The 13442-nt window shown below is 39.1% G+C and overlaps 1 protein-coding gene across 5 annotated transcripts in view; it reads right to left on the reverse strand.

Annotated features, from left to right (window-relative positions):
* RPTOR (regulatory associated protein of MTOR complex 1) overlaps positions 1-13442 on the reverse strand; it is a 434461-nt gene that overhangs the window by 61264 nt on the left and 359755 nt on the right. For all 5 annotated transcript variants that reach the window (XM_066615740.1, XM_066615739.1, XM_066615738.1 and 2 more), the window contains 2 exons: positions 12789-12972; positions 11328-11438 (listed from right to left, as the gene is read on the reverse strand). In XM_066615740.1, the coding sequence (XP_066471837.1) occupies positions 11328-11438; positions 12789-12972 (295 nt within the window). The remainder of the gene's footprint in view (positions 1-11327; positions 11439-12788; positions 12973-13442) is intronic.

Raw genomic sequence — 13442 nt, forward strand, 5'->3', positions numbered from 1 at the left:
ACGGCCGTGGGTTAGATCCAGCAGGGCTGTTCTCACATTATTTTTGGCTGGTCCCTGCAATCATTAAAAAAAACAAAACTGTAGAAAGATCTTTCCATTGTAAATAGAAGCTAAGCTTCTGGTTTCTGTTCTATTGTCTTCTATGTGGGTCTCCCAGAAGTGTGTGGGTGTTTGGAATAGTGTTACATTATTAGGTTCATGACATGCTACAGATTTCTATCACCTCCTTGCTTCCACTCAGACAGAAACCAATTACAATTCAGAAGTCTCCAACTGAGCAGTGCCATGTGAAAGTCAAAGAAGTTGTTCTCCTCTTTACCCATATCAAGAAGGAAACAATGATGATGAGGCAATTAGAACAGAGAATGAAATTATTCCTTATTGCAACAAGTTAAGCTATATTGCAATCTGTACTGAGACACAGAGCTGAAGAGTTTCTTAAGGAGTTAAGTTCCCCAGCAGAGCTAAAATGACGGGGATGCTGAAGCATAAATGTGTGGCTCTTGAGGCTTGTTTGTGCGTGTGTTTTCTCACTCACATTTTGCTCAGATTCCACATAAAAGATCTTGAAGTTTGCTCTCAGACACACAGGCAACATCAAATCTACATTTGCACAATGCCATTTATAGTTTGCCGTTTGACTTTATTCATGTTCAGAACTATGAGCGGGGATGGGGGCAGCATTTTTGTTTAGATGAGCACACCTGGAAGTACCAGCTAAAGACCTACCAAGCAATCATGATGCAGCACTCTCTTCTGAAACAAAATCAGATCTGCTATTCAATAAATCAAAGCCTGACTGATGTTTGAAATTGAGTCAGTGATGTATAATCTTATCAGACCTTGCCTCCATAGAAGCAGAACACTTTTTCTCAGAGGAAGAAGGTCCTTTCTAGAGGAACCCTTTAAAAAGTCAGATGCACTTGAGAGCCTTTCACATTTATTAATTGCAGGCAATCTACTTTGTCACATTGCATGCTGCTTGTATTTGTTAGCACTGTCTTAACATAAGAACCAGGAAATATATGTCTCTTGTACTGACATTTATTTCTCATTTCTTGTTTTAGCCAGATGGCTGAAATTCCCAGAAGGCAGCAGGAACAAACCAAGGTTCTTTATTCCTGAATGCACCAAATGTGGCATTTGCAGGAGAGAGGAGGTCCTGCATAACTCCATCAAACAATGCAGATTGCAAGAATGTCAAGCTTGGCTAGATTAATTGGTTCAACTATCAGAAGAACACTATATCTGAAACTGACAGCAGACCTCAATTTTACCCCTTGATTATATGCAATGAAATTCAGTATTCAGTATAGACACTAATTATTGCTCAGTGAAGCATGACAATATTTTTACTCGCTATGATGCAGAACACTCAGTAGAATACAGCAGATTATTCTGCACACACCAGGCATAGTTATGAAGTTGCTATAACAAGCACCCAATGTGATGATGGGCAATGTGCAGTGCCAGTAGTGGATTGTTCTCAAGTACAGAGAGGCTGTAGAGAGGTTTCAATGCTAGGCAACAGTCCACTTTAAATGTGCATCTTTTTTATAAGACAATAAATAAACTACAGGTCATTTGTTTAATGACGTCACTTCAGGCCCTCAGCAGGCACTACATATGCTAACCCTGGTACATATGAAATGAGTTTGACAACCCTGGTATAGAATGTATATTATAGAACTTACAGAATGCAGGACTGCTAGAACTTAAAAATAATAGTTGATATGCAGGGGTGGTGTTGGGGAGTCAGCCAGATGGGGCACAGGGCCAAGGGGTTTATTAGAAGGTCACCTGACCAGGCTGGCTCCTGAACCCTTGGTGCTAATGGCAGTGAGAGTGCCCAGTGCAACATCAGGAGATAAGTAGGGGCATCATGACAGAGTCCAAGTAGGCTTTTGTCCCAAAGGTCTCCAATAACCTGGTAAGAGCACTGTTCATATGTAAAAATATGGCCAAAGGGGGGGGGGGAGAAGAAGGAGAACAGCAGTACCCACAATGTCTGTAAATCTCAGTTTTAGGAGAAAGACAACATCACTTCCTACTAAGAAGTGAAAGAACAAAAGGAAGCTAAAATGAAGAAGGTATAGGATCACAGTAATCTTAAAAAATGGTAGTTGGATTTACTGGGGAGAAAAATATCTTACCGTGCAAAGTAGTTCTGTAGTTTTTTAAGCACCATTAGCACAATCCCAATAGGAATGTTTTGTCCGCAATCCCCAATGAAAACAAATGGAAATACTATTAATTTCCAGTGGGGATGGTGGGAAAAAATTATTGGTGAAATATATGGATTATATTTTTGGGGCAAGATTATGGTTGTGTTAAGGAATATAAGATCAAGAACAAATTTCTAAGAAGACAAATGTTACACAGTATCATTGCTCTTTGTTTTAGCAAGGCCTGCCAAGATTTTGGACTGACAATCAGCCTTAAGAAAACACAGGTCATGGTTCAGGATGTGGACACCTCCCTGCATTACAATCTCTGCGCATGAACTGGAGGTTGTCCATGACTTTGTGTACCTTGGCTCAATGATCTCCAACACTCTTTCTCTCGATACCGAGCTAAACAAATGCATCGGTAAAGCAGCTACCACGTTTTCCAGGCTCACAAAGACAGTCTGGTCCAACAAGAAGCTGACGGAACATACCAAGATCCAGGTCTACAGAGCTTGCATCCTGAGTACACTTCTGTACTGCAGCGAGTCATGGACTCTTCGCTCACTACAGGAGAGGAAACTGAGCGCATTCCACATGCGCTGCCTCCGACGCATCCTCAGCATCACCTGGCAGGACAAAGTTCCAAACAACACAGTCCTGGAACGAGCTGGAATCCCTAGCATGTATGCACTGCTGAAACAGAGATGCCTGCGTTGGCGCGGTCATGACGTGAGAATGGATGATGGCCGGATCCTAAAGGATCTCCTCTATGGAGAAGTGCAAGGAAAGCGCCCTACAGGTAGACCTACAGGTAGACAGCTGCATTACAAGGACATCTGCAAGAGGGATCTGAAGGCCTTGGGAGTGGACCTCAACAAATGGGAAACCCTGGCCTCTGAGCGGCCCGCTTGGAGGCAGGCTGTGCAGCATGGCCTTTCCCAGTTTGAAGAAAAACTTGTCCAACAGACCGAGGCAAAGAGGCAAAGAAGGAAGGCCCACAGCCAGGGAGACAGACCAGGGACACACTACACTTGCTCCCTTTGTGGAAGGGATTGTCACTCCTGAATCGGCCTTTTCAGCCACACTAGACGCTGTGCCAGAACCACCATCCAGAGCGCGATACCATAGTCTTTCGAGACTGAAGGTTGCCAACACATTAAGGAATATAAGATCAAGAACAAATTTCTATATGTTACACAGTATCATTGCTCTTTGTTCAGTAAAAAGGAATTTAGCCTACTGCAGTATTCTCAAACTTCCAATTTTTAAAGCACTGAAACGCCCAAATTAAAACAAAAAAACCACCCTGTATACATAAAAAGATGCATTTTGATCAGCTGTCTGGAGTGATTTATTAGATTAATAAGATACCACTCTAGTGAAGAGCTATTCTCAGAAAGTAGACAAATGTTTTTTAATAACACTGTGAATTAACAGATAACCCACTCTAAATGGTAAAATAGAGACATCATTATCCTAATTCATTTTTTCTTAAATACCTACTGTTCTTTGGATTTTAAAACAAGTACAAAAAACTCAGCTTGGCCAAAGCAAGTGTTTGTAGTGGGACCAACAGCTTGAAGCTTATAAGTTGCCCGTTAAATCATTATCATTTCCAAATGTTTTGCTGGCTGTGGAGCTATGGGGGTATGAAGAGGAAATTAATTACATTTGTGCTGTTGTTGATGAAGTACCAACTGTTTAACTATCTAGAGGATTCCCTGAGTGATTCAATTAAAAAAAATATATCAGAGATCTACAAACCCGTCTGTAATATATGTTGTAGTATAAAACACTTAGGCATAGAACCAATTAATGTACCACATCATCCCCTAAGAATAATAATAATAATAATAATAATAATAATAATAATAATAATCTTTATTTGTATCCCGCCCTTCTCCCTAAAAGGGACCCAGGGCGGCTCACAACATATAAAAACAGTTTTAAAGCATGATTTAACAAGATAAAAACATATTAAAAACACATTAACAGAGGCCATAAAAACACTAGTAAAGGACTAGTGAACTAGCAGGACAAGAGTTGACAAAAAGCAGAACAACCTCCCTCCAAAAGATGGATGGGTCAAAAGATGTTTACTTCACAGCAATGGATTACCAGCTGAATTTTATAAATGTTTTGAAGAAGAGCTGATGTTACCATTTAAACAATTGATAGAAGAAATACAGCAAAAGGATAAAATTCCTGATACTTGGAAGGAAGCAATTATTACAGTTATACATAAAGAAGGGCTTGACCAAGAAGAGATTCAAAATTAAAGACCAATTTCACTACTTAATGTGGATTATAAAATTTTTGCAACAATATTAGCTTCAAGATGAAAAAGAGTTTTGATAAACATTATTCATCAAGACCAAGCAGGTTTCTTACCAAGAAGACAAATTAGAAATAATATGAGAAAGATATTGAACTTTTTAGAATAGTATGAAATGCACCCTGATAAGAAAAAGGCGATTTTTTTTATAGATTTTCAAAAAGCATTTGATAATGTGAACTGGAATTTGATGTTTTTACAATTTGAAATGATGGCTGTAGGAACTCCGTTTATTGGTATGATTAAAGCGATATATAAGAATCAAACTGCTAGAATTAGAATAAATGGAGAGCTTTCAGAGGAGATAAAAATTGAAAAAGGAACAAGACAGGGATGTCCACTTTCTCCATTATTATTTATAGTGATTATGGAAATACTTTTGAATCAAGTGAGAAAGACAGAAGAGATTAAAGGATTAAAAATAAGGGGTGAAGAATTTAAAATCCAGGCATTTGCGGATGACCTTATGGTGATTATAGAAGAACCATTAGAATCTGCCAAAAATTTGTTAGATGTGTTGCGAGAATATACTGAAGTGACAGGACTGAAAATAAATGTCAAGAAAATGAAAATCTTAGCAAAGAATATGCAAATAAAGAAAATACAGGAATTGGTGGAATTAACAAATTTCAAAGAAGAAAAAAATTAAATATTTAGGGATTCAATTAACGAAGAAAACAAGCACATTACTGAAAAATAATTATTTGAAATTGATTGAAGAAATAAAAAGAGATTTAACAAAATGGAAAGAATTGCAACTTTCATTGATGGGAAGAGTTGCTGCAGTGAAAATGAATGTTTTGCCTAAAATAAACTTTCTTTTCTAAACAATCCCTGTAATTTTGAAGCAAGATATAGTTAAAGAAACTAATCAAATCATCTTGAAATTCATCTGGCAGGGAAAGAAACCAAGAATTAAAATGAAGGCCTTGCAAGATGTGAAACTAAGAGGAGGCATGGGGTTCCCTGATTGGTTTTTATATTATAAGGCCGCAGCACTACTATGGATTAAAGAGTAGATTATATTAGAGGATCAAAGAATACTTAAACTGGAGGGACATGATCTTGAATGGGGATGGCATGCATTTGTTTAGTATGGAAAAGCAAACGAATATAAGCGATTCAATAATCATATGTTAAGGAAATCTTTATCATGGATCTGGGTTAAAATACAAAGACAGATGTATACCAAAATCCCCAGATGGGTGGCGCCGTTAGAAGCATGTACGCAGCTGAATTTACTAGAGACAACAAAAATGCTTAGATATGAAAGTTTATTAAGAAAGATGGGCAATTAAAGACAAAAGAAGAATTCAGAACAGACGCCATTTGATAGAATACTCTTAGAAATAAAAGAAAAATATATCAAAAGAATGAATATGTTCCTATTGGATTTTGAGATGCATGAAGAAACAATAAGAGAATGTATGATAAAATGGGTGCAAAATATAGGCCATAATATTACATTAGAACAATGGGAACAGATTTGGAAATATAATATAAAATTTACTAGAGCAACAAATTTTAAAGAAAATGTATATAAAATGTTTTATAGATGGTACATGACACCAGTAAACCTGGGGAAAATGGATCAGAACATATCAAAAAATTGTTGGAAGTGTAAATGTGAAGAAGGGATGTTTTATCATATGTGGTGGACGTAAAAAAATGCAAGTATACTGGAAAATGGTAAGAAATCTAATACAAGAGATTGTTGGATTTATAATACCACTGAAACTAGAATTATTTTTGCTTAATATCACCTTAGATATTATAAAGAAAATGATGCGTATTTAGTTATGATATTAACTGCTGCAAGGATTTTATATGCTAGATACTAGAAAGATATTAAAATTCCAACAAAAGATGAATTAATAGATAAAATAATGAATGTGGAGGAAATGGATAGGCTTACAGAGATTTTGGATCAACAGCGTAAACCGCCACAGACAGAGCAATGAAGACCATTTTATGCTTGGTTGAAAATGAAGTTGTAGATGTATAAGATAGGGCATTTAGATGAATATATTGTATACATGATATATTATACAAGATATGATAGATAAATGATATTAAGAGGTTAAACTAGAAGAGGGATAAGGTTAGAAGATATGTATTGATTGATTAGATATATTGATATATGATTGCCTGCACCCTTCAACGTTATGTTTTTGTGTTTTTTTTCAGTGTTGTGAATTGAGTTTGTGTTTGTTATGTGTTTGTTTATATTTGTTGTTTGTTTTTATTTGGGAAAATAATTAAAAATTAATTAAAAAAAAGAGATGTTTACTTTAGGCATATATCTTCTCATTCTAATCCTCCTCCCCGCCCATACCAGATACCTTAATCTGTTAGGTTCTCTGACTAATTCACAGCTTTAGCAGTCCTTTTAAATAAAAACATCAAGTAGGTAGAAAATGATTTGTTTGTAAATTAACAGAAAGTGCCTTATGAGGATTGTGTGCAGTGCAGAACAAGTGCAAAACATTGCAAAATGTTGAAAAATACACCTACATATTACAATTTTAGACATACAATTAAGGGCACAATCCTAACCCCTTATGTCAGTGCTTTCCAGCACTGACATAAGGGCAGTGCAGCTCTGAGGTAAGGGAATAAACATTCCTTTGAGGAGGCCTCCATGAGTGACACCCAACTGCAGGATGCAGCACACGGCCCATTGGCACCGCTATGCCAGTGCTAGAAAGCACTGACATAAGGGGTTAGGATTGTGCTCTAAGTTTCATAGCAGAAACTTAAAAAAACATAATGTGTGAAGTGATCTTGAGTGGTGAGCACCATGCAGAAGAACAAGAGCCCAGAAGTATTTGTGGGACATTACCTGGAAGAGGGATCTCTTCTCATTCTGCAGTGTGGAGTTGCTACAGGGTGCCTCATTTCCATACCGCTCTGAGTGTCAGACACCTAAGGTAACATCTCAGGACCTAACAAACACAACTATTACCTCAGCAAGCACCACTTTTCCTGGGAGATGAGAAAACACTTGCGCTGGAAGGGGCTGTATCATGACGCCGTCTCTTGCTACTACGGTGCAAATAACGTCAAAAGAGTCTCTGATCATAGCCTGATTCAGTATGTGGTAGTGAGTTGTTCCATACAATAGCAGCAGTGATGAAATCTGGTTTTTAAATGAGTACTTTGTCATGGTTCGGACTAACTCCAGTTTTTGAACTTATGCCCAGTCATGCAATCTGTCTGGTTTTCTTTTGACATGCAATTCTATTCCAGAATTCAGTGCAAAATACAGTATATATATCTACCTGTTTACATGGAACAGAAGCAAGAAGCCCAAGTGCAGTGTGAACAGGGAGATATCTATTCCCATTCCTTCTCCAATCAATGAACTGTGGCACAAGTGCACATGAGGGAAGGCATTTGCAGATTATTTTAGTAGACCTACATGCACACAGAGATTGACTTAAGTTGCCTTTTGGCAGTTCACTACTATGACTTTGATCCAAAGAGCTACTTAGGAATACTCTAGGGCTGAGACTTGCCCAGCAGAATCTTTGACTTCTATCTTTGGAATGACGGATCTTTACGCTAAATCACAAGCTGCTTTTCAAACTTTGTAATATTGCATGATGACCTTCTTCAAAAGGAAGAAGTCAAAGATCATACTGGGCATGCAAGCCATAAGAAAGCACTGAATCCAGAAACCCGCTCTCCTTTAATCCAGAGATGTGTTGGTGGTTTATCCAAATTTCTCGTACATGGAACATCCTGCATGCCTCTTTAGTTTTGTCATAGTTGAAGCATCTGCAGAGCTTGAGCATTTATTTGTACCAAAAAGGGATGCATTTTATGCCCTTGAAATTTTGAAAAAAGGTCAAAGAATGGGGCTCATGAGTTCCAGTTCAGATTGCAGACAAACAGCCTGGTAACATTGATCTCCAGAGTTTTACTACATCAAGTGGGGTCAAGTTTAAATTCTATCAGAGGATGTGATCTGCTGACCTCTTTCGAGGATTAAAGCGTCTTCACTTAAGGCACAATGTTCTGGCATTGCTTTAACATTAACACAGCTGGTAACCTAACTATAAATATAGGAAAACATTAACAGTTCTGCCCTTGCTGCTCGAATACAAGGGCTTAATTACACAGTAGGCAAAAACTGGCTCATTGTGATATATATATATATATATATATTTTCTAAGTAATTTGTGTTTATGTTCCTCTGGGATAGCAGAAAGGCAGAATACTTAATCACCACAACTCTCCCAGGGAGCTCAAGTGCTGTCTGGCTCAGAGAAATATTGTTTGCTATCTGCTATGGGCTACAAAAGAAGACACATAAAGTTGCTTCTCATAGCACACAAAGCCACTGAAAGAGAATTAAAAGAATGTGGGTTAAAACATCTCTCAGTTTATTTCCCCCTCTCCTCACTTCACTTTGCTTGTGCGTAGGGAAGAGTTAGTATGTAAAGCATAATGCAGATTAACCATGTTCAGTAACAGCTAGAGACAGTATTAGTCTACTCGGGATATTGGACACAATATCAATATTGTGAATTCAGTACCAGCTCTTCACTGTGGAGCTGAATAAGAGCATGATGAGGGGGGAGGGAGTGTGATCCTCTTTGAAGACAAACCTCTGTAGTAATTAGGAAGGAAAGATATGGAAAACACAGCTGCCTGCACCAAATATGCAGCCAGCTGCTAGAAATTTTCTTTCTCGGCAGCATTGTGATCATTTTGGTATCATTATTATTCATAATTAATACAGCATTGTTTAGCATACAGCCCATCTTTCATCTATTTCTCTGTGAAGCAGGTTGCTATTATTCCAGCTTTTACTGATGGAAATGGAGGCTGAAGGATAGCCTGTAATCCAAAGAGTCTGTGGCTGAATGGGGTTTAAACCCATATTTTCAGAGGCCAAAGACAGAATGCTGAATTACTTGTGCACAGTCTTTGTCCCAAGTTTTTCCTCACAGTGGAACTTATCCCCACTGGTGATGGGCCATCATTCAGCATGACAGCAGACTAAAAACTCTAGGTAAATTTGCCTCCATTGTCATACATTATGAACAGATGTTTGAGGCAGCACTGTAGCTTAAACACTCCAGTAACCAACATTTCAAGGTCTCATCCACTTGAAGTTCTAGTACAAGAGCTTATTCACACAGTATACTGAAGTGTATTTAAGCAGCCAGGATGTTTCTGTAAAGCACATGTTGAACAGAAAACTTGGTTTGGCCTCGTGCAATATGTGAAACAGCCCACAGTTGTTTCAGTCAGTGCTTGTTTATTATCCTCATGGTGCTCATAATCTGAGGAAGACTTAATCCATTACAATTAAACAGCAGCCAGAGTGACTTGCATATTCCCTACTTACGGTTTCTGTGAAATGTGCAAAGAGTGATTTATTTCATGTCCCCAGCAGTGAGCTGTAGGAGTTTATAATGCCTGTATTATAATACAGGGGAGTTGCATGTTCTTTTTCACGTATTAGAGGCACGGACAGAGATGGTGCATCAAGCTTGAATATCTGTTATTACTGCTTAGTTAAAAGATGCAGAGCTGCCCTGACTCATTGAGATAAGAATGCTGGCTCTAATCCGTGCCTGAATTACAGGGTGGTCATGAGATAAAAACCTGAAAAACTTGGCTGGTAGATTGTGAGCACAGAGATGCACAATCCTTGCTGCTGTGGTAAGGGTGATGGCAATCTTGTAGCAGAGTCTTTGCCATCTCCAAGCATTTTCCACCCAGCGTGAGACAGAAAGAGGCAGCTATAGACAAGTGTATCCTCAGATTTTACACCCCATTCCTTTTGTAAGGTTGTAGCAGCAGCTGCACACACGAAACCTGCCGATACTCTCAGTGCTGAAGAGGAAGTTACTTGGGCAATGGGTGCAAATCCCTCTACAACACACACAGCATTTCCTTAGTGCCAGGAACTGAGGTGTTGGAGGGGATGTAGCTGAGGCAGGCTAGATTTAACCAACCTATCCAGGATAGACTCTTAGGGCCCAATACTGAACAGTGCACGCTGGCAGAACAGTGTGTGCTGGGGAGGGAGGGAGGCGGGTCCGGTAGATCCAGAGCATTCAGGTGGGGCTCGGTGCCCGACACGAATGCTCTTACTTCACTGCCGACCAAAAGGTAGCCCCAAATTGAGCAGCCCCATTGCGGGGCTACTTCCCTTACCTGGGGGAAGGGGACAAAAGTCCCCTTCTCCCGAGGTGCCGTCCGCAGCTGCTGTTAGTGTGTAGGATGCAGCTGCCGCCGTTTCTGGTGCTGCTGCAGCCACATGCCACGGGAACTCAGGATTGGGCTGCACCTTTTAGGCATTGTTAAATTGGCGGGAGTGGGGAGAGGATAGGATTGGGCTCAAAAGATTATTAGTAATAAGACTATTTCTATACTGCTTTTCAACAAAAAAGTAGTTCACAGAGTGGTTTACATTCCAAAATAAATCAATAAATGGTTCCCTGATCCAAAAATGCTTACAACCCAAAAAAAAAGATGCAGAAGAGATGGCCACTCCAAACCACCGCAATTTTAGTGTGTCACCGCCCTTGCACGTCACTTGGTGCAGGCCCCCGCACCCCCTAGCGACGCCACTGCCTCCTTCCCCAATTTATGTAATTTTTTCATCTGTCCATCTAGTTGAATAGAAGTCAACCTATCTTTCCCCTTCTTGATCAAAGTTCAACTCAACTAAGGAAATAAAATGAATACTGGCAAGAGAGGGGATAGGATACACACTTTGTGGGTCTGTGACACACTTTTTCAGTGTTCTGCACTGATGTAATTCTGTAATTCAGAAAAGATTATGGAAGAAAAACAGACTGTACCTTCATCACTGGTTGGGCAAAATACTTGGCACTCCAATCACAAAACCCTGTCTGCATTGTTGTCGTCATGAAGTTTTTGTGCCCCACAGTATCATCGGCATCATCAGCTGTCTGTCCAAGAGAAGAGTGAGGAAATCAATCAATGCATTTCAGAGGACCCATATACCTCGGGCACGACATGGATCACATCACAGTATGGTGTCAACTAAGAATACGTTATTGGGACAAAAACATGATTGCAGAACAACATAGGATTTGACCTAGATTCATTACTAAGACAATGGTGTAACTTTTTTTGGTAAAATTGAGGTAATGGCCAAACTTTGCCCTCAAATAGTATAGACCAGTGTTTCTCAACCTGTGTGCTGGGACCCACTAGGTGGGTCGTGAGCCAATTTCAATTGAGTCTCAATTTATTTCAATGTGTATTTTATTTTTAATATATCAGACTTGATGCTATGTGACTGCATTTGGGGAAATGTTACAGATTTGTACTCTTACGTATATGCTTTTAACCAAGATAGTAAATGGGACTCACTTCCTGAGAAGTGTGGATAGGATTGCAGCCTTTGGGATGTCTGGAGAACTTTTTTAAAAGATCTGCAGCTGCTTGGGAAGGTTAGAAGGGTTCTCCTTTATTTTAAATAAATTTTTAAACTTATTGTAAACATTTACCAACTTATTTAATTAATTAGATTTGATTTTGTCATATGGGGGGGCATGTCAAAAATTTTTCTGCTTGATGATGCCACTTCCAGCCACGACATCATGTCCAGGTTAATAACATCACTTCTGATGGGTCCTGACAGATTGTCATCCTAAAAAGCGGGTTCCAGAACTAAAATGTTTGAAAACCACTGGTATAGATAACAGAAGTCAATGTTCCATGTAAAGAAGTAGATGTACCTTGACCATTTCTACAATACTGCAGGTGTTGGGTATTTTAGGCATAGTCCATATTTAGGTCTTTCTACCTTATGAAATTTCATCTCCAATTCTGCTGAGAGCTACACCATCAGGACTGGGTAACTAGTCAAGGAGGCACCTAGGAATTCTTGTGTACATATTAATAAAAATGGTGATAAGATAATTCAAAGAAAAAAAATTCAAAATTTTACCATCTTGCTTTTACCATCTTAGTTCTTCAATCCTTTTTGTCTTGGTCATAGGAATAGCTACTCTTAGACAAAACAAATAGTGCTTGAAAATCCAGAATACTAGATACTATTCCCCTCTTTCTCACTGACCTTCAGAGAAGTCCCTATTTACAACTGTATCAAGTGTCCATATGGGAGGTACAGAAGGAGCGTGGAAAAGATTGGTTATCAAACACCAAATAGCAACTCATTTAAATCTTTTAACTTATTGAGGAAGAAATCAACCAGTGTTTCTTCTGCTACATTTGAATGCAGTGGGCCAAGGAACAAATTGAAAGGACTTCTTGGAAGACAATGATCTTACCTGATCTGGGCCCTTGTCAAACATTTTCCTTGTCCTTGGAAACTGGTGGGAGTGTGGAGTGTATTGCACCCCCACGTTGCCCACATTTGCAGGCCTTACAGAGGAGATGTCCCGGCTCACAGGCTGCTTTGTCACGTCATTAGTCAAGCTGGAGCTACTGGTGCTGGTAGCTGGTGGTGACCCTCTAATAATGGGAAAGAAAATATATTGAATGCTGCACTGGATACTTTTACTAGGACCATACAAAATATGACGGCTGCAGGAGAAAGCACTGGCTGCATTTAGTAATTACAGCTAAATTGCTTTTGCCACTTTCATTTACTATGGATAAACCTGGTTATTTTGTAGACAGTAGTTGTTTTCCAAGGTGATAGCACTTGACTGTTGACCCAGTGGAACTACAGGGGGAAAAGTAGAGTTTGAAACAAAATCTAGAAATTGTCTGTATCTTAGATCTTACTGCAAGAGATAGTGCAGCAGTATTTACAGGAATGTCTCCTTAACAGCAGTCAGCTCCAGGTTGCGCTTGACTGAAGGACTACTCAATGGAAAATTAGGTAAGTCTATGTAGAGAAGCTTTCTTTTTGTGACAGTGAGTCACCAGAAGACACCTGACCTGTTATTTTTTCCAAGATAAAGGTTAGTGTATTGCTA

Source organism: Tiliqua scincoides, chromosome 2 (genome assembly GCF_035046505.1).
Source record: "Tiliqua scincoides isolate rTilSci1 chromosome 2, rTilSci1.hap2, whole genome shotgun sequence".
In the NCBI taxonomy this organism is placed as follows: Eukaryota; Metazoa; Chordata; class Lepidosauria; order Squamata; family Scincidae; genus Tiliqua; species Tiliqua scincoides.